The sequence below is a fragment of the Simochromis diagramma genome, unplaced genomic scaffold, assembly GCF_900408965.1.
Source record: "Simochromis diagramma unplaced genomic scaffold, fSimDia1.1 OVJJ01000293.1, whole genome shotgun sequence".
NCBI classification, from domain to species: Eukaryota; Metazoa; Chordata; class Actinopteri; order Cichliformes; family Cichlidae; genus Simochromis; species Simochromis diagramma.
Window position 1 is genome coordinate 6578069 of NW_024386801.1, and position 11800 is coordinate 6589868.

Sequence of the window (11800 nt, forward strand, 5' to 3'; positions counted from 1 at the left end):
AGAAACAAAAAAAAAATAATAATAATAGCATGAAAGCAACTAGGAGAACCACAACAGTATCAAAGATTTACAGTCCACAGTAACTAAAACAAAACAACAAAGCTGCTGGTGTGCCTAGATCTGGTTTCACACTGAACCTGCTGATGTTTCAATAATGAGTGTCTGCGCGGCTCAGACTGATCACAGTATTTCACATCCTGAGTACACCTTCCACACCTTGTTACTAGTTTGTTAATGTTCCTTGCCAAGTACCAAAGCACAGCATCTCTAAAAAACAACAATGTAGTAGTAGTAATAATAATAATAATAATAATAATAATAATAATAATAATAATAATAATATCAACAATGCATGTTGCAGTACAAAAAGTTGAAATGGATTCTTGGCTTTAAAGTGGAAAAAACTGAACGTGACAGAAATGTTGGGTTGGGGTTTCTGGGGAAGTACAGCTACAAGTAGGGTGCAGTTCAAAGATTTCTAATAGAATAAAAACAGCAGCACAGTGATTTAAATAGTAAAAATGGCTTCGTGGGTTTAAAATAACAGACTAGTTAAGCATACATAGCTTGTGAAGAGCACCGACTAAATCCTAGTGGGCGAATAACAAAACAAAACACACACCAAAAAAGGGGGCTACACACTGAGTGAAATAAACTTGACTCTTGCAGACCAATTTGTACACCCCACTTTTTGAGATTCAAAAGGCACTAAATAAATAGATACTCTGGAGCTACGGGCGTTCAAAACAGGTGTTTTTCTTTTTTTCCCCTCCCCCCCCAAAAAAAGAGGAATAAAAATTGAAGAGGCATAAGATATTTCACAGTGATGCCGTGTCACATGTTTTCATCTGATCAGAAGGCCTAATTGTGACCGGCAAGAGGAACATTTTTCAATTTGAACGGTCGAGTTTTAATCGCAGCTCCACATCAGCACCCTAATCAGCGAGTCTTTGAGGCTGAAATGTGTTACTTAAACTGTGAAGAGCAATCAGAAATACAAGTCTGCTTTTTACTGAGAATCTCGAAACTTTCTATTTAAATGTCAGGGCCTACAAACTGGTGCCTCTGCTGGGTTTGAAGAGGGAACAGCAGGACTGATTGAGGGTAGTGCTGCACAACCTGTTCCACTTCAGGATTGGGAAAAGAAAGAACAGACAAAAAAAGTCTTTGCCTCTAAATAAAAGCTAAAACTTCACTACTGTACCAACATTCATTTGGCCTTTTAACAAGTGGTCTTTGGAGTTTATAAAATATCTCTCAGGCTCCACAAGTTTCCACGACCAAAAAACAAGAAGAAAAACCTGAAGAAGGCGGAAGTGAAAAACAAACAGCATACGGTAATTTCTATTTTCTACACAGTTTCTGATGGATGCGTGCACATATGACACACTGGGAAACTTAAAAAAAAAAAATTGCACTTTTTTAAAACAACCCACACATTTACATCAGACTAATGTAAAAAGGCAATCAAAGTATTTTCATAACTATCTGACATCATCAGGCTTGCTTTGTCCTTTCACCCTAAATCGTCAGACATCTTAGAGTCCGTGCTACGCCATCACATACCGCTGCATTCAGTCTTTATTTGAGCCGCTGGATTAACGTGTGCGTCAGTCCCAGGCTGAGCAGCTGGAGGGTGGACAGCTGGGATAAGTGAGGGAAAGTTTTCAGCAGTTTCTCCCAGGTCATTTCCAGCAGGCTGGGAACCACCAGCCACACTTTATACAGAGAGCCAGTCCTTCGATTCCCAGACATGTTGACGACTCCGCCGTGGACGTACATGCAGCCGGCCTAAAGGAAAAGGAACACCAGAGGATGAAATCTGCGTCTACTCTATGACGATTTAGTTTTTGTTCTCTCAGTGTGCGATGGTACTGACCGGAGTGACCGCAGCACAGTGAAAGTAAGCCGGCTCCGGCATGATCGCAGGAAGCTTGGTCCACTGAAAAGTCTGCAGGTTGAGCTTCCAGAGGTCTGACAGGATGCGCTCTCCGTTATAACCCCCACATATAAAAACCTCTGCACATAAAAAGAGGCATGAAGCAGAAACATTTCAGAGAAAGCCCGTTTGATGATGTCGTGTGAAACACTCACCCTCTTTGACCTGTACACAGCTGTGACATCGACGGGCGGCAGGATATCCTGTGAGAAGAAAATGAAATGAATTTGACTTGTGGCAGTCAAAACGCTTTACCGCTGTAAATAAAAGTTGAACATGAGTCAAACCTATTTTTTCTTGGGGTTTCGTCATGATATCCTCCCAGTAGTTTGTCTCCAAATTATAAGCATGAATCTGATGAACACAAATAACCTTAATTTAAAGACAGGACGACAACAAGTTTGCATGCAATGGTGTTTAAGTGCCAGTTACTCTCACCTTGTCTAGTGGATATGATGTCCAGGAAGTCCCGCCTCCAAAAATATATATTCTCTGCCCGTCATGAGCTAGCTCATGTCTATATCTGCGAAATTATTGATTCATTTTCAGAAAATCTGGAGCCACATGTAGAGAATTCACTGTGTGTTTAACAAAGTGTGCCTGCTGCTTTTAGCTGTGTATGAATGACCTAAGGTGACTGACCTCTCCTCAGGTAGGTCTGAGGGCGCGTTATTGGGTTTGATGTGGGTCCACTCCCTGGTGGTCAGGTCCAGCCTGTGCAGGTCGGTGCTGTAAAGGTAGCCCGTCGTCCCTCCAAACACATAAAGGTAGCCATTTATGATGACCATGGCCTGGAAAAGGAGGATAAATGGTTGTAACAGATGGGATGGGACAGAACATTCAAAAGGACCTCATACACAAAAACCGTTACCTGTCCATAGATCTTGTTGGGCTTCTTCCCTCTGCAGCTGAGCAGGTTCCATCGTTTGTACTGAACGTTGCAAACGTGGACGTCGTTGCCGTTGTTTTCACCAAATGGAATCCCGGTGCCACCGAACACAAGCAGGTTGTTCCCATGTAGGACAGCTGGGGAAAGGTAACAGCATCAAACTTCGTTTTGTTGATTAGGAGTGAAGTTTGGGAATAAAAAGAAACAACAAAACCCTGAATGTTTTGTACAGGAGTCTTCTGTTATAAAACCTATAAGAAATCTGAGTCAAAGTGTTTTCTAGATCTCATCTCGCATGAATGATGTAAAGTCATGTTGAGCCAGAAAAGAATATTCCTGTCACAAAGAAGAAGCTGCAATCAGTTTTTGGCAAAGTGACTTTTATATATCTTTTATGTATCCAGCCAAAACGTTTCTATGATATTAAAAATGTATATTTTTTTAAGAGTGATCTTGCCAGGAGGGCAAGAGACAAATAACATAGCAGTTGTATAAAAACATTAAAGTTGATACAAAGGACTGATTATAATGTAGGTACAAAAAAAAGCCAAGTCACAAAGATACTTGCAAAACGGGTCATTTCCTTATTTAATACATAACCTTCATAAATCCTGAGACTACACTACAGTTTATTTACCAATAGAAGACACACACACACACACACACACACACACGGTTCTCAGGCAGTCTCATCTTGATGCAACACAGTGAATCATGCAGACTTCTGTCCTCTGAATACTGTAGTTTTGTTTTTTTTTTATCCCAGAAGAGACAACTGTGCTAGCTTTGCTTTCGCTGCTAGTGCCACCTAGTGGTGAGGCTACAGATTTCAACCAACTAAATGGCCTTCACTGCACACTTCTGCCTGTGCTGTGGAAACATGACAACACAATGTAGTGTGGAGGTGGACCTCCCTCTTATATGGACTAATTCTAAAAATAAATCTGAATACATTTATGCCAAAAGGTCCCCCTAAAGTCTACAAAACAGTCAACTGTGACTACACAAATAATGAATTACAAACCAAAGAGTTGAGTTTTTGCAGGACTTTGCATCTTTTTGTTGACTAAACAACGATAAAACTTTAGTTATCAGATAAAAGTATGAACTTGAGAAATATCATTTAGAGCAGAATATTTAATTTTTATTGCTAAAAAAAAAAGACATTGTTATAAAATGCCAGAATTCACAGCTAAATTAATCTTAGCTCCACAGCTTAAATTAACTGAGCTGTAAATTGCAACCAAAAGTCTCACAACTTGCTGAGAAATGCAGGCCAGCTTCTAGCCTCAAATGTGATGAGTCCTAATTTATTTGTGCGAGTTCAAGAAAAAGTGTGCAGGGGTGAATTTAGAGCTGCTTTTCAATAACAGCTAGACTAACCACATGTGCTCAGTGTTTATTGCATAAATGAAGGCAGGGGTGTGCATACAGCCTTTAGAATATGTTGATAAAAATACTGGAATAAGTCAAAAAATATTTTTATCAATCCAGCAGAACCACATCACATCATTTGAATACCAAGGGAATAAAAATAAAATCAGCATCAGTCCTTACCTGACATAGAAGCCAGCTCCGTGGGCATGTACCCTTCTGTGCGGACCTGCTGCCAGGATGCTGTGGCAAAATGATACCGCCAGAGCTCCCTGAACAGAGGGTAGTCTTCGTTCTCTGAGCCACCTGCCTCATCAAAGTCTGGGTTGTAGCCTCCAAACACATACAGGTTGGTGCTGTCTGCTACACAGCGGTGTCCACTGCGGGCAGGAGGAATACAGTGTCCTGTGGGGGGAGGAGGAGTTGTAGACAGACACCATCAGTCTCATCGCCACACACCACCATGTAAATCATCACGCAGACTTCTTTCTCTCCTCTGAACAGTTCTATTAGGAGCAATATAACACTTCTAGCTTTGCTTTACAGGACATTAACTGCAGCTCCTGCACTTTGAATTCTAGTGTTTATGAGTTTAGACCGTCCAGTGTGGTGTCTGTGCAGGTTTAGTACCTTCTCTCAGAAACCTGTTGGGGATCCGCAGGTTTGGGCAGGAAGGGGAGAAGATGCGCCGGGCCTGAAACCACCGTGCTCGCTTCTTAGTGGCTGCAAGATATACAGAGAAAAAGACAGATTCATAAACCAATTCTCTCATGTTCTTGTCAGGGTCACTAATTAGCATCTACCGTTTCATTTTAACTTCCAAAGGGACATTTCTTTCCCCTTTTCACTACAGACCAATTACAGGATCTCACAGATTGCTGTGAGCAGCTGGTGTTGTTGTCCATGATCCTTCTGTCATGGAAAAGATTTTCTGGAGCTCCTGGACGATCATTTGATAGCTCCACCGCCGTCACACCTGTTTATTTTACTTCAACCACACTGCAGGCTTTACAAATGTTGAACAACCACAGTCACGTATATTCAGCCAAGCGTCACACTTCCAGCAAACCGAGGCTGATGTTTCTGGGACGATCCCAGTAAAAACCGTAGAAGTATATGAATACAGTCATCGTATACTCCGATAGTTTTTTTTATTTTGTTTTTAAGCCACAGCTATTGTACTTCCTCGGTGAATCAAGATACTCTGTGCACTGCTACACTCAGAGAAATCAGGATTACAGGTGTAACCGCTCTCATTTTCTATTCTTAAGTATGCTTTGTGTAACCGAGAATCCACTTCATGTATGGGAGAGCTTACAGAATATGAAAATCATTGCTGTGCCTTTGTCTTTCATTTCCATTTAAATGGGAACATAAGCAACAATAACACTGAAATATTCAGTGGCTGATTTCTGCTGGCTTCCGTAGCAACGTTAGCAACATTTGGCCTGTGTAGCTGCTGTAGCGATGCAGAATGCACACAAAGCTAGTATGGCTAGCTCACAGACAAAGCCCAGCTAATGCAAATGAGCAACCAGCTCTGCCCAAAGAGGCAGCGAGCTCTGAGCAGCATTACCAAGTATTTACATTAACTTCTCAGGAAGGCTTGCTGATTGGATCCAGCTGCAGAGCAGTCGCCTGTGTTTACAAACCTGAGTCGCGGATGGAGGGCCTCCACGACAGTTTCTCAAACTTATTGAGCTGACTGAAAGTTTCACCGTGCTCAGGCGAAGACATGATTAACCTGGGACACGCCGACCGAAGAGGCTCACACCCAGACCCGGACAGGAATCCGCCTCAGTGCAAACAAACGGCGCGACATGAAACCACCAGCTCTGGCTTCAGAGCAAAATAAAGAAATATGCTAACTCCTCCAACTGTCCACAGCTGCTGCTGTCCGAGACGTCATAGCCACGTGGTCTGAACTAACCAATCAGAGGAGAATAGGACGCTCAAGTGGCGTTCAAGAGTCACATGGAAATGTTTATAGTTTTGTTAAAGGGCCTCGCCGCAATAATCTAGCAATAACAAATAAATAAAAGAGTCGGTAACAACTGACGTGAACGTCAATACCCTTTGTTTTGAATGAATATGGCTTATCAGAGATATATATTTGTAGTTTTGCATGTTTACCTTATATTATATACTTAATGCACATACTAGCCATTAAAAACAACTGTGATTTTAAACTTGAGGGATTAATAAACGTCTATCAAGTGAAATACAGACTTTTTTTCACAGTAGTGTAATTTTTTTTTTATGTAAATCCCCAGATATTCAGAGGTTCATACGTCATTGGAGAAACTAACATATTTTAGATTTTAGAAATACAGTTTTTAGTTAGATGAAACTCCTGTGTCGGAAATCATTTTTGGACATCGCAAAAAGTCGTCCTTTGGGATGCTCTGATAGGCCTTTACAGCAGCCACCTTCAAATCCTGTTGTCTGTGGGTCTTTCAGTAACTGAAAAGCACGCTCCATTGAGTTGAGATCATGTGACTGACTTTGAGATTGAAGAACGTTTATATCTCGAAGAAACTCTTGCTTTGCTTTTGCAGCATACTCTAGGTCATTATCCATTTGCACCGTGAAGCTTGGTCTGATCGGTTTTGCAGCATTTGGCTGAATCTGAGCAGAAAGCGTAGCCCTGTACACTTCACAATTAATCCTGCTACATTTATCAGCAGTCATGTTATCAATAAACACTGTCTTACTGTCTCCACCACTAACAGATTCTGTGGTTGTTTCAGATCATGAGCTATTTCCCTCCTTCTCCATACTTTTCTCTTTCCATCAAGTCAATTTTAGTTTTATCAGTCCAACAATTTGAATCAGTTTCCACTTTCCTGTAAACCCACTGTGTTTCTATTCATGAATTTAAAAAATAATGTATCAATATAAGGAGCTAAAACAGATGCAACACCTAAACAGTTACTTCAATGCTTTTGTTAAAGGCCTTGAATAAAAGCTGAAATTCTGCATGTCAATCATATATTGATTACATTATTTGTTTGTAAACACATGGATCTAAGTGTATTAAAAAATTAAAAAGTGACAAACTTTGTTTATGTCTTCCAAGCTACAAAAGATAATTAACACATAACTTAAATAAGGGATATTTGAGCCAAACACGTGGTTGGAGTAACTCCTTTTGATCAGCTGTACCATGAGTCAACCTTTCGCCCACATCTTTGGGAGCTGCAATGCAGACATGTTATAATCTGGATTTGAAGCTCACTGGGAGTTGCAGAAGGAGCAAAACAAACGCATGACTAGCCACTGTTGTTAGGATGCCTGGGTCGTTGACCCAGGGTTTTTGAGTTTATTATATTATTTATAATTTCTAGTCTTTGGGTTTTTGTTAGAGTCATGTCTTATGGTTTGTCTCTGTGTAATCCTTAGTTGCTGTCTCCCCTGTCCGCTATATCCCCGTGTCCAGTCAGTTTCTGTGTCTGCCCTGGTCCCACTTCTCTGTTCCCTCTGTTGTAGTGCCTGCATGTGAGTCTGTGTCTTTTGTTCAGTCTGTGTTATGTGTTTCCTGTTTTACTTTGAAGGTCTCTGTCTTATCTCAGTGTGTTCAGTTTACGCTTCCTTGTCTCGTCAGTTCTGATTTGCCCCAGCTGTGTTTCCCTCCTGTTGTCCATTCCCTGATTGCTCCCTCTGTGTATTTAAGCCCTGTGTTTCAGTTTGTCATTTGTTGTGATCTACTCTTGATCTACCCTTATCTTGCTGTGTGTTCTGTCTGTGTAGGTGTATTTTGTATTCTTAGTTTTGTTACCCCTTTTGAGTTCAGCATTAAAGCTGTTTTGAGTTACTTTCTGTCTCTGGAGTCTGCACTTTGGGTCCTTTTCCTGCCTGCACACAGCCGTCACATAACAACTGTAGCTTGTTTACATGGCCCATGTGTAAATAAACATAGACTTAGAATTGTAATAATTGCTAATTCTCACAGTGAGTAATGATCTGGAAAAGATCAACACCCTCTTTTGTTTAAGGTACAAGCGCAAATACAGCAGGCGTGCCCAAACCCTGTTAAAATGCAAGAACCTTTTGAGACAAAGGTTTTTACACCTGATCTCTTTTTATGGGACAGCTACTCCCAATGCAACAATTAATCAAACAATCCTTCTGCTGGTGTTTTACAATGTTCACTTGTTTACAGACACGTTTTTTTCCTCATCTGAAGCTAAAATATTATCCCAAAGAGTACATTCAGAGCTCACCTAGAGGCAGAAAGATTCTCAGCCACTGTTGGTCTCATAATGTAACACAGACTGTCCAAATAACCCTTGAACAGACTGGCGGCAGGTAGACAATGAAGGGAGTCTGTGAAATGTCACAGACAGTAAGAAATTCCTGAACAATGAGCCACTGCTGTGTTAATGAGATCAAACAGGAGATGAGTCGGCAGCTTTTTGTTGCTTGCTGTGATCTACTTATTGACTTACAGAGGTCAGGACGTGAGATCAACCAGCTTGAAAACTGATTAGACTTACTGGAAGATGCACCACATTGATGACATTTCTATGTTCCTCCATGTAAAGATTAAAGATAACTGAACTATCCAACTGGATGATGTTGTCAGAGTGTCTGCTAGTCTTCTGAATAAGTCAGGCTAGACAAAGTGCTGCTTTATTGTGTTACACATGAATATGTCATATGTATCAATCATAGATGAAGTTTAATAAGCTTCTATCAGAGCATGATTTCAATGGCTTACTTCTCTGTTTCACATGATATACAACAGACTTCAATGATCTGTAGTTCTGTATGCAGATGCTAAGAAATATAAAATATATAAAAATATAGTAACAATGAAAGTATAGTCTAACTTAGTTAGATGAAAGATTTATCAGCACATCAGAAAACATGACGTCTGCATGTCTTTATCAGACCCTTGCATCGTTGTGGAAGAATTTTCGCCCACTCTTCTTTACAGCTTCTTTCATTCGTGCACAGCTCCCTGAAGCTCCTGCCAAAGCCTGCCTTTTCTTTTTCAGTCATTCTGTTGCAGATTTGCTGCTGCTGTGGTATCCAGAGGAGTTCGTGGTCAGCTCAACGACAGCAACCTCCGGTTTTCTTGCTGGAAAACAAGCCTAAATAAAGTTTTGTTAAACAAATAATGTGTCATATCCTGGAGATCCTAGAGAGGGATAAAATTATCTTTCAGTTTAACCTTTGGTAGGGTAGCTGAAATAAGTCAAAACATATAAACCAAAACCAAAAGTCCACTACAGAGGAAATAAATGATTTTAGGAGGATGTGCTGTTGTTCAGTTGAGGTTGCATTTAAATAACATTATAACCTGGTATGGAGGAGATTACTTTTTAAAAAATATATTAAACCTTAGCAACCTTTCTCACATCACTATATTAAAGCACAGCTGGCACAACACATTTGTGGTGAGGTGTTACCAATAATGGAAACAATGAGTTAATACAAAACCAGAATGAATCAGTGATCAACTTGATATTCAAAGGCATCTATGGATAGATTTCTGAGTGCAGATGTCGCTGTGCAAATACGTCTCGCTGGTGCATAAAGACACATTTTTATCTCTTTTATGTCTGCGCTAGATGTCTGCACCTTTTTAAACCTCACCTTTGACCATCTGTGTTTACAGCGAGTGTGCTGGCCTTCACACAAAATGTCGTACATGCCAATCTTTAAAACAAGAAATTATGGACAAGCTGATCTTTGTTTAGCACTGCTTGAAAGGTTTCATGTGCAATGAACGTTCGTGAGAGTGCAACAGAATAAAGTCAGATTCTGAAACAAAAACAAATGGTGCTGCCATATTTTGTGAGGTGAAATATGGCAAAAGTAGTTGTGGGTGCTTATGAGTCTAGTAAGAGACTGAATAAATCTAAAGATGGGCTGAATTTGCAGACAGTCAACTGTGCAAGTTTAGTCCAAGAGCAGACAATTTAATGCAAGAAAAAGTAATCGCCACCTAAACCTAATAACTGTTTGTACCATCCTTGGCAGAGAGGAGTTTTTGTGATAACTGCCAATGGGTCTTTCACATGATCGTGGAGGGATTTTGTCCCAATCTTCTTTGCCTAATTGTTTTAATCCGGGTACATTAGGTTTTTCAGCATAAACATCCTGTTTAAGGTCATGCTAAGGCATCTCAATCAGACTTAAAACCAGACTTTGCTGAAACTACTCCAAAACCTTTTTGTTTGTTTGTTTGTTTTTGTGTTTTTGCAGCCATTCAGAGGTGCAGTTGGTGGTGTGTTTCTGATGGTTGTCCTGCTACATAACCCAAATGTCCTTGACCTTCAGGGCATAAACTTTTCTGGTGGAGAGCAGAAATCATGGTTCCAACAGCTAGTCATCCCGAAGCAGCAAAGCAGCCCCGGAACATCACATTACCACCAACATTTTTGACTAATGATGTGATGACCTTTTTATGAAATGCTGTGTTAGTTTTACACCAAATATAACGGGACTTAAACCCTCCAAAAAGTTCAACTTTTGTCACAGTCCGCAGATTATTTTCCCAAAAGTCTTGGGGATATTTTCAGGATGTGTGATGAGCCTTTGTGTTCTTTTTTTGGTCAGCAGTGGTTTTTGCCTCTGTGCTCTCTCATGCATGCCCAGTCTCTTTCTTATTGTTGAATCATGGACATTTATCTTTACCAACCTTAGATGTTGTTCTGGGTTATTTTTTTTGATCTGTTGGATGAGTCGTTGATGGCTCCTGGAATAATTTTGGTAAGCCAGTCACTCCATACGTGGATAATGACTCTTTCTGTGGTTCACTGGAGTCCCAAAGCCTTTGTAACTCTTTCCAGACTCATAGATAGTCAATTTGTTTTTCAAATTTTTCTTTAGATCATGTGAAGTCAGAAAGTAAAATCAGCTTTTCTGAATAAAAGTTTTAATCTCAGTTAAGCCATGATTGAACAGAGGGAGAGCAATTTTTTTTTCAGAAGCCAGGTAGGTTTGATCACTTTTTCCCCCTTAATAAATAAAATCATCATTTGAAAAACTAAATTTTGTATTTATGGGGGTTATCTGTGTCTGATGTTAGATTTTGTTTGATGAAATACAACAAAAAATACAATACAACAATACAACAAAAAAAACTAAGAAATCTAGAATGGAGAAAATACTTTTTCATAGCTTTTAGGACAACCGTCAAGCCTAAAACAAGTCTACCTCTTGCCCTACTTCACTTCCCTGGAAACCCTGGATGGATTTTAGTGAAGAGAATGCTGGAAAAGGGTAAAAACCTGAGGAAAGGAAGAACAATACTAACACAAGCACGGCTCTGAGGAAGACTGCATTACAAATCGGATTTGGCTTCTTTACCTGTTATATTGTAAGTCTTTTTCTTATTAATAAATCATTAGTGTTTCGTGTTCTTGAGCCTCTTTTGTAGTTTGTGTATTTGCCTTCTTGTTAGAAGTCTGCAATCCATTTAACTGTACATATCAATAAAGGAATATTGATTTCAAAACAAATAGAAAATCCATTAAACACCAAGGTGCATTTCAGGACGGCTGTGTTGGATTGCGTCAGTCATTAGCTGACTTCTTACTAACTGTTTAAAACCTGCTGGATGTCATAGCAATGTGTGTGCAATAAGC

The 11800-nt window shown here is 40.0% G+C and overlaps 1 protein-coding gene across 1 annotated transcript; it reads right to left on the reverse strand.

The window, feature by feature from the left end:
* Positions 1 to 2: 2 nt before the first annotated feature.
* On the reverse strand, positions 3 to 6114 carry LOC120729639 (kelch domain-containing protein 10-like). Its single transcript, XM_040025384.1, has 10 exons — positions 5855 to 6114; positions 4833 to 4925; positions 4386 to 4607; positions 2811 to 2965; positions 2582 to 2730; positions 2378 to 2462; positions 2227 to 2293; positions 2095 to 2142; positions 1880 to 2019; positions 3 to 1791 (listed from the first exon to the last, which is right to left on the reverse strand). Exons 1-10 carry the CDS (start codon positions 5937 to 5939, stop codon positions 1582 to 1584), a joined length of 1254 nt encoding a protein of 417 aa, XP_039881318.1. The 5' UTR covers positions 5940 to 6114; the 3' UTR covers positions 3 to 1581.
* Between the last annotated feature and the right edge of the window lie 5686 nt (positions 6115 to 11800).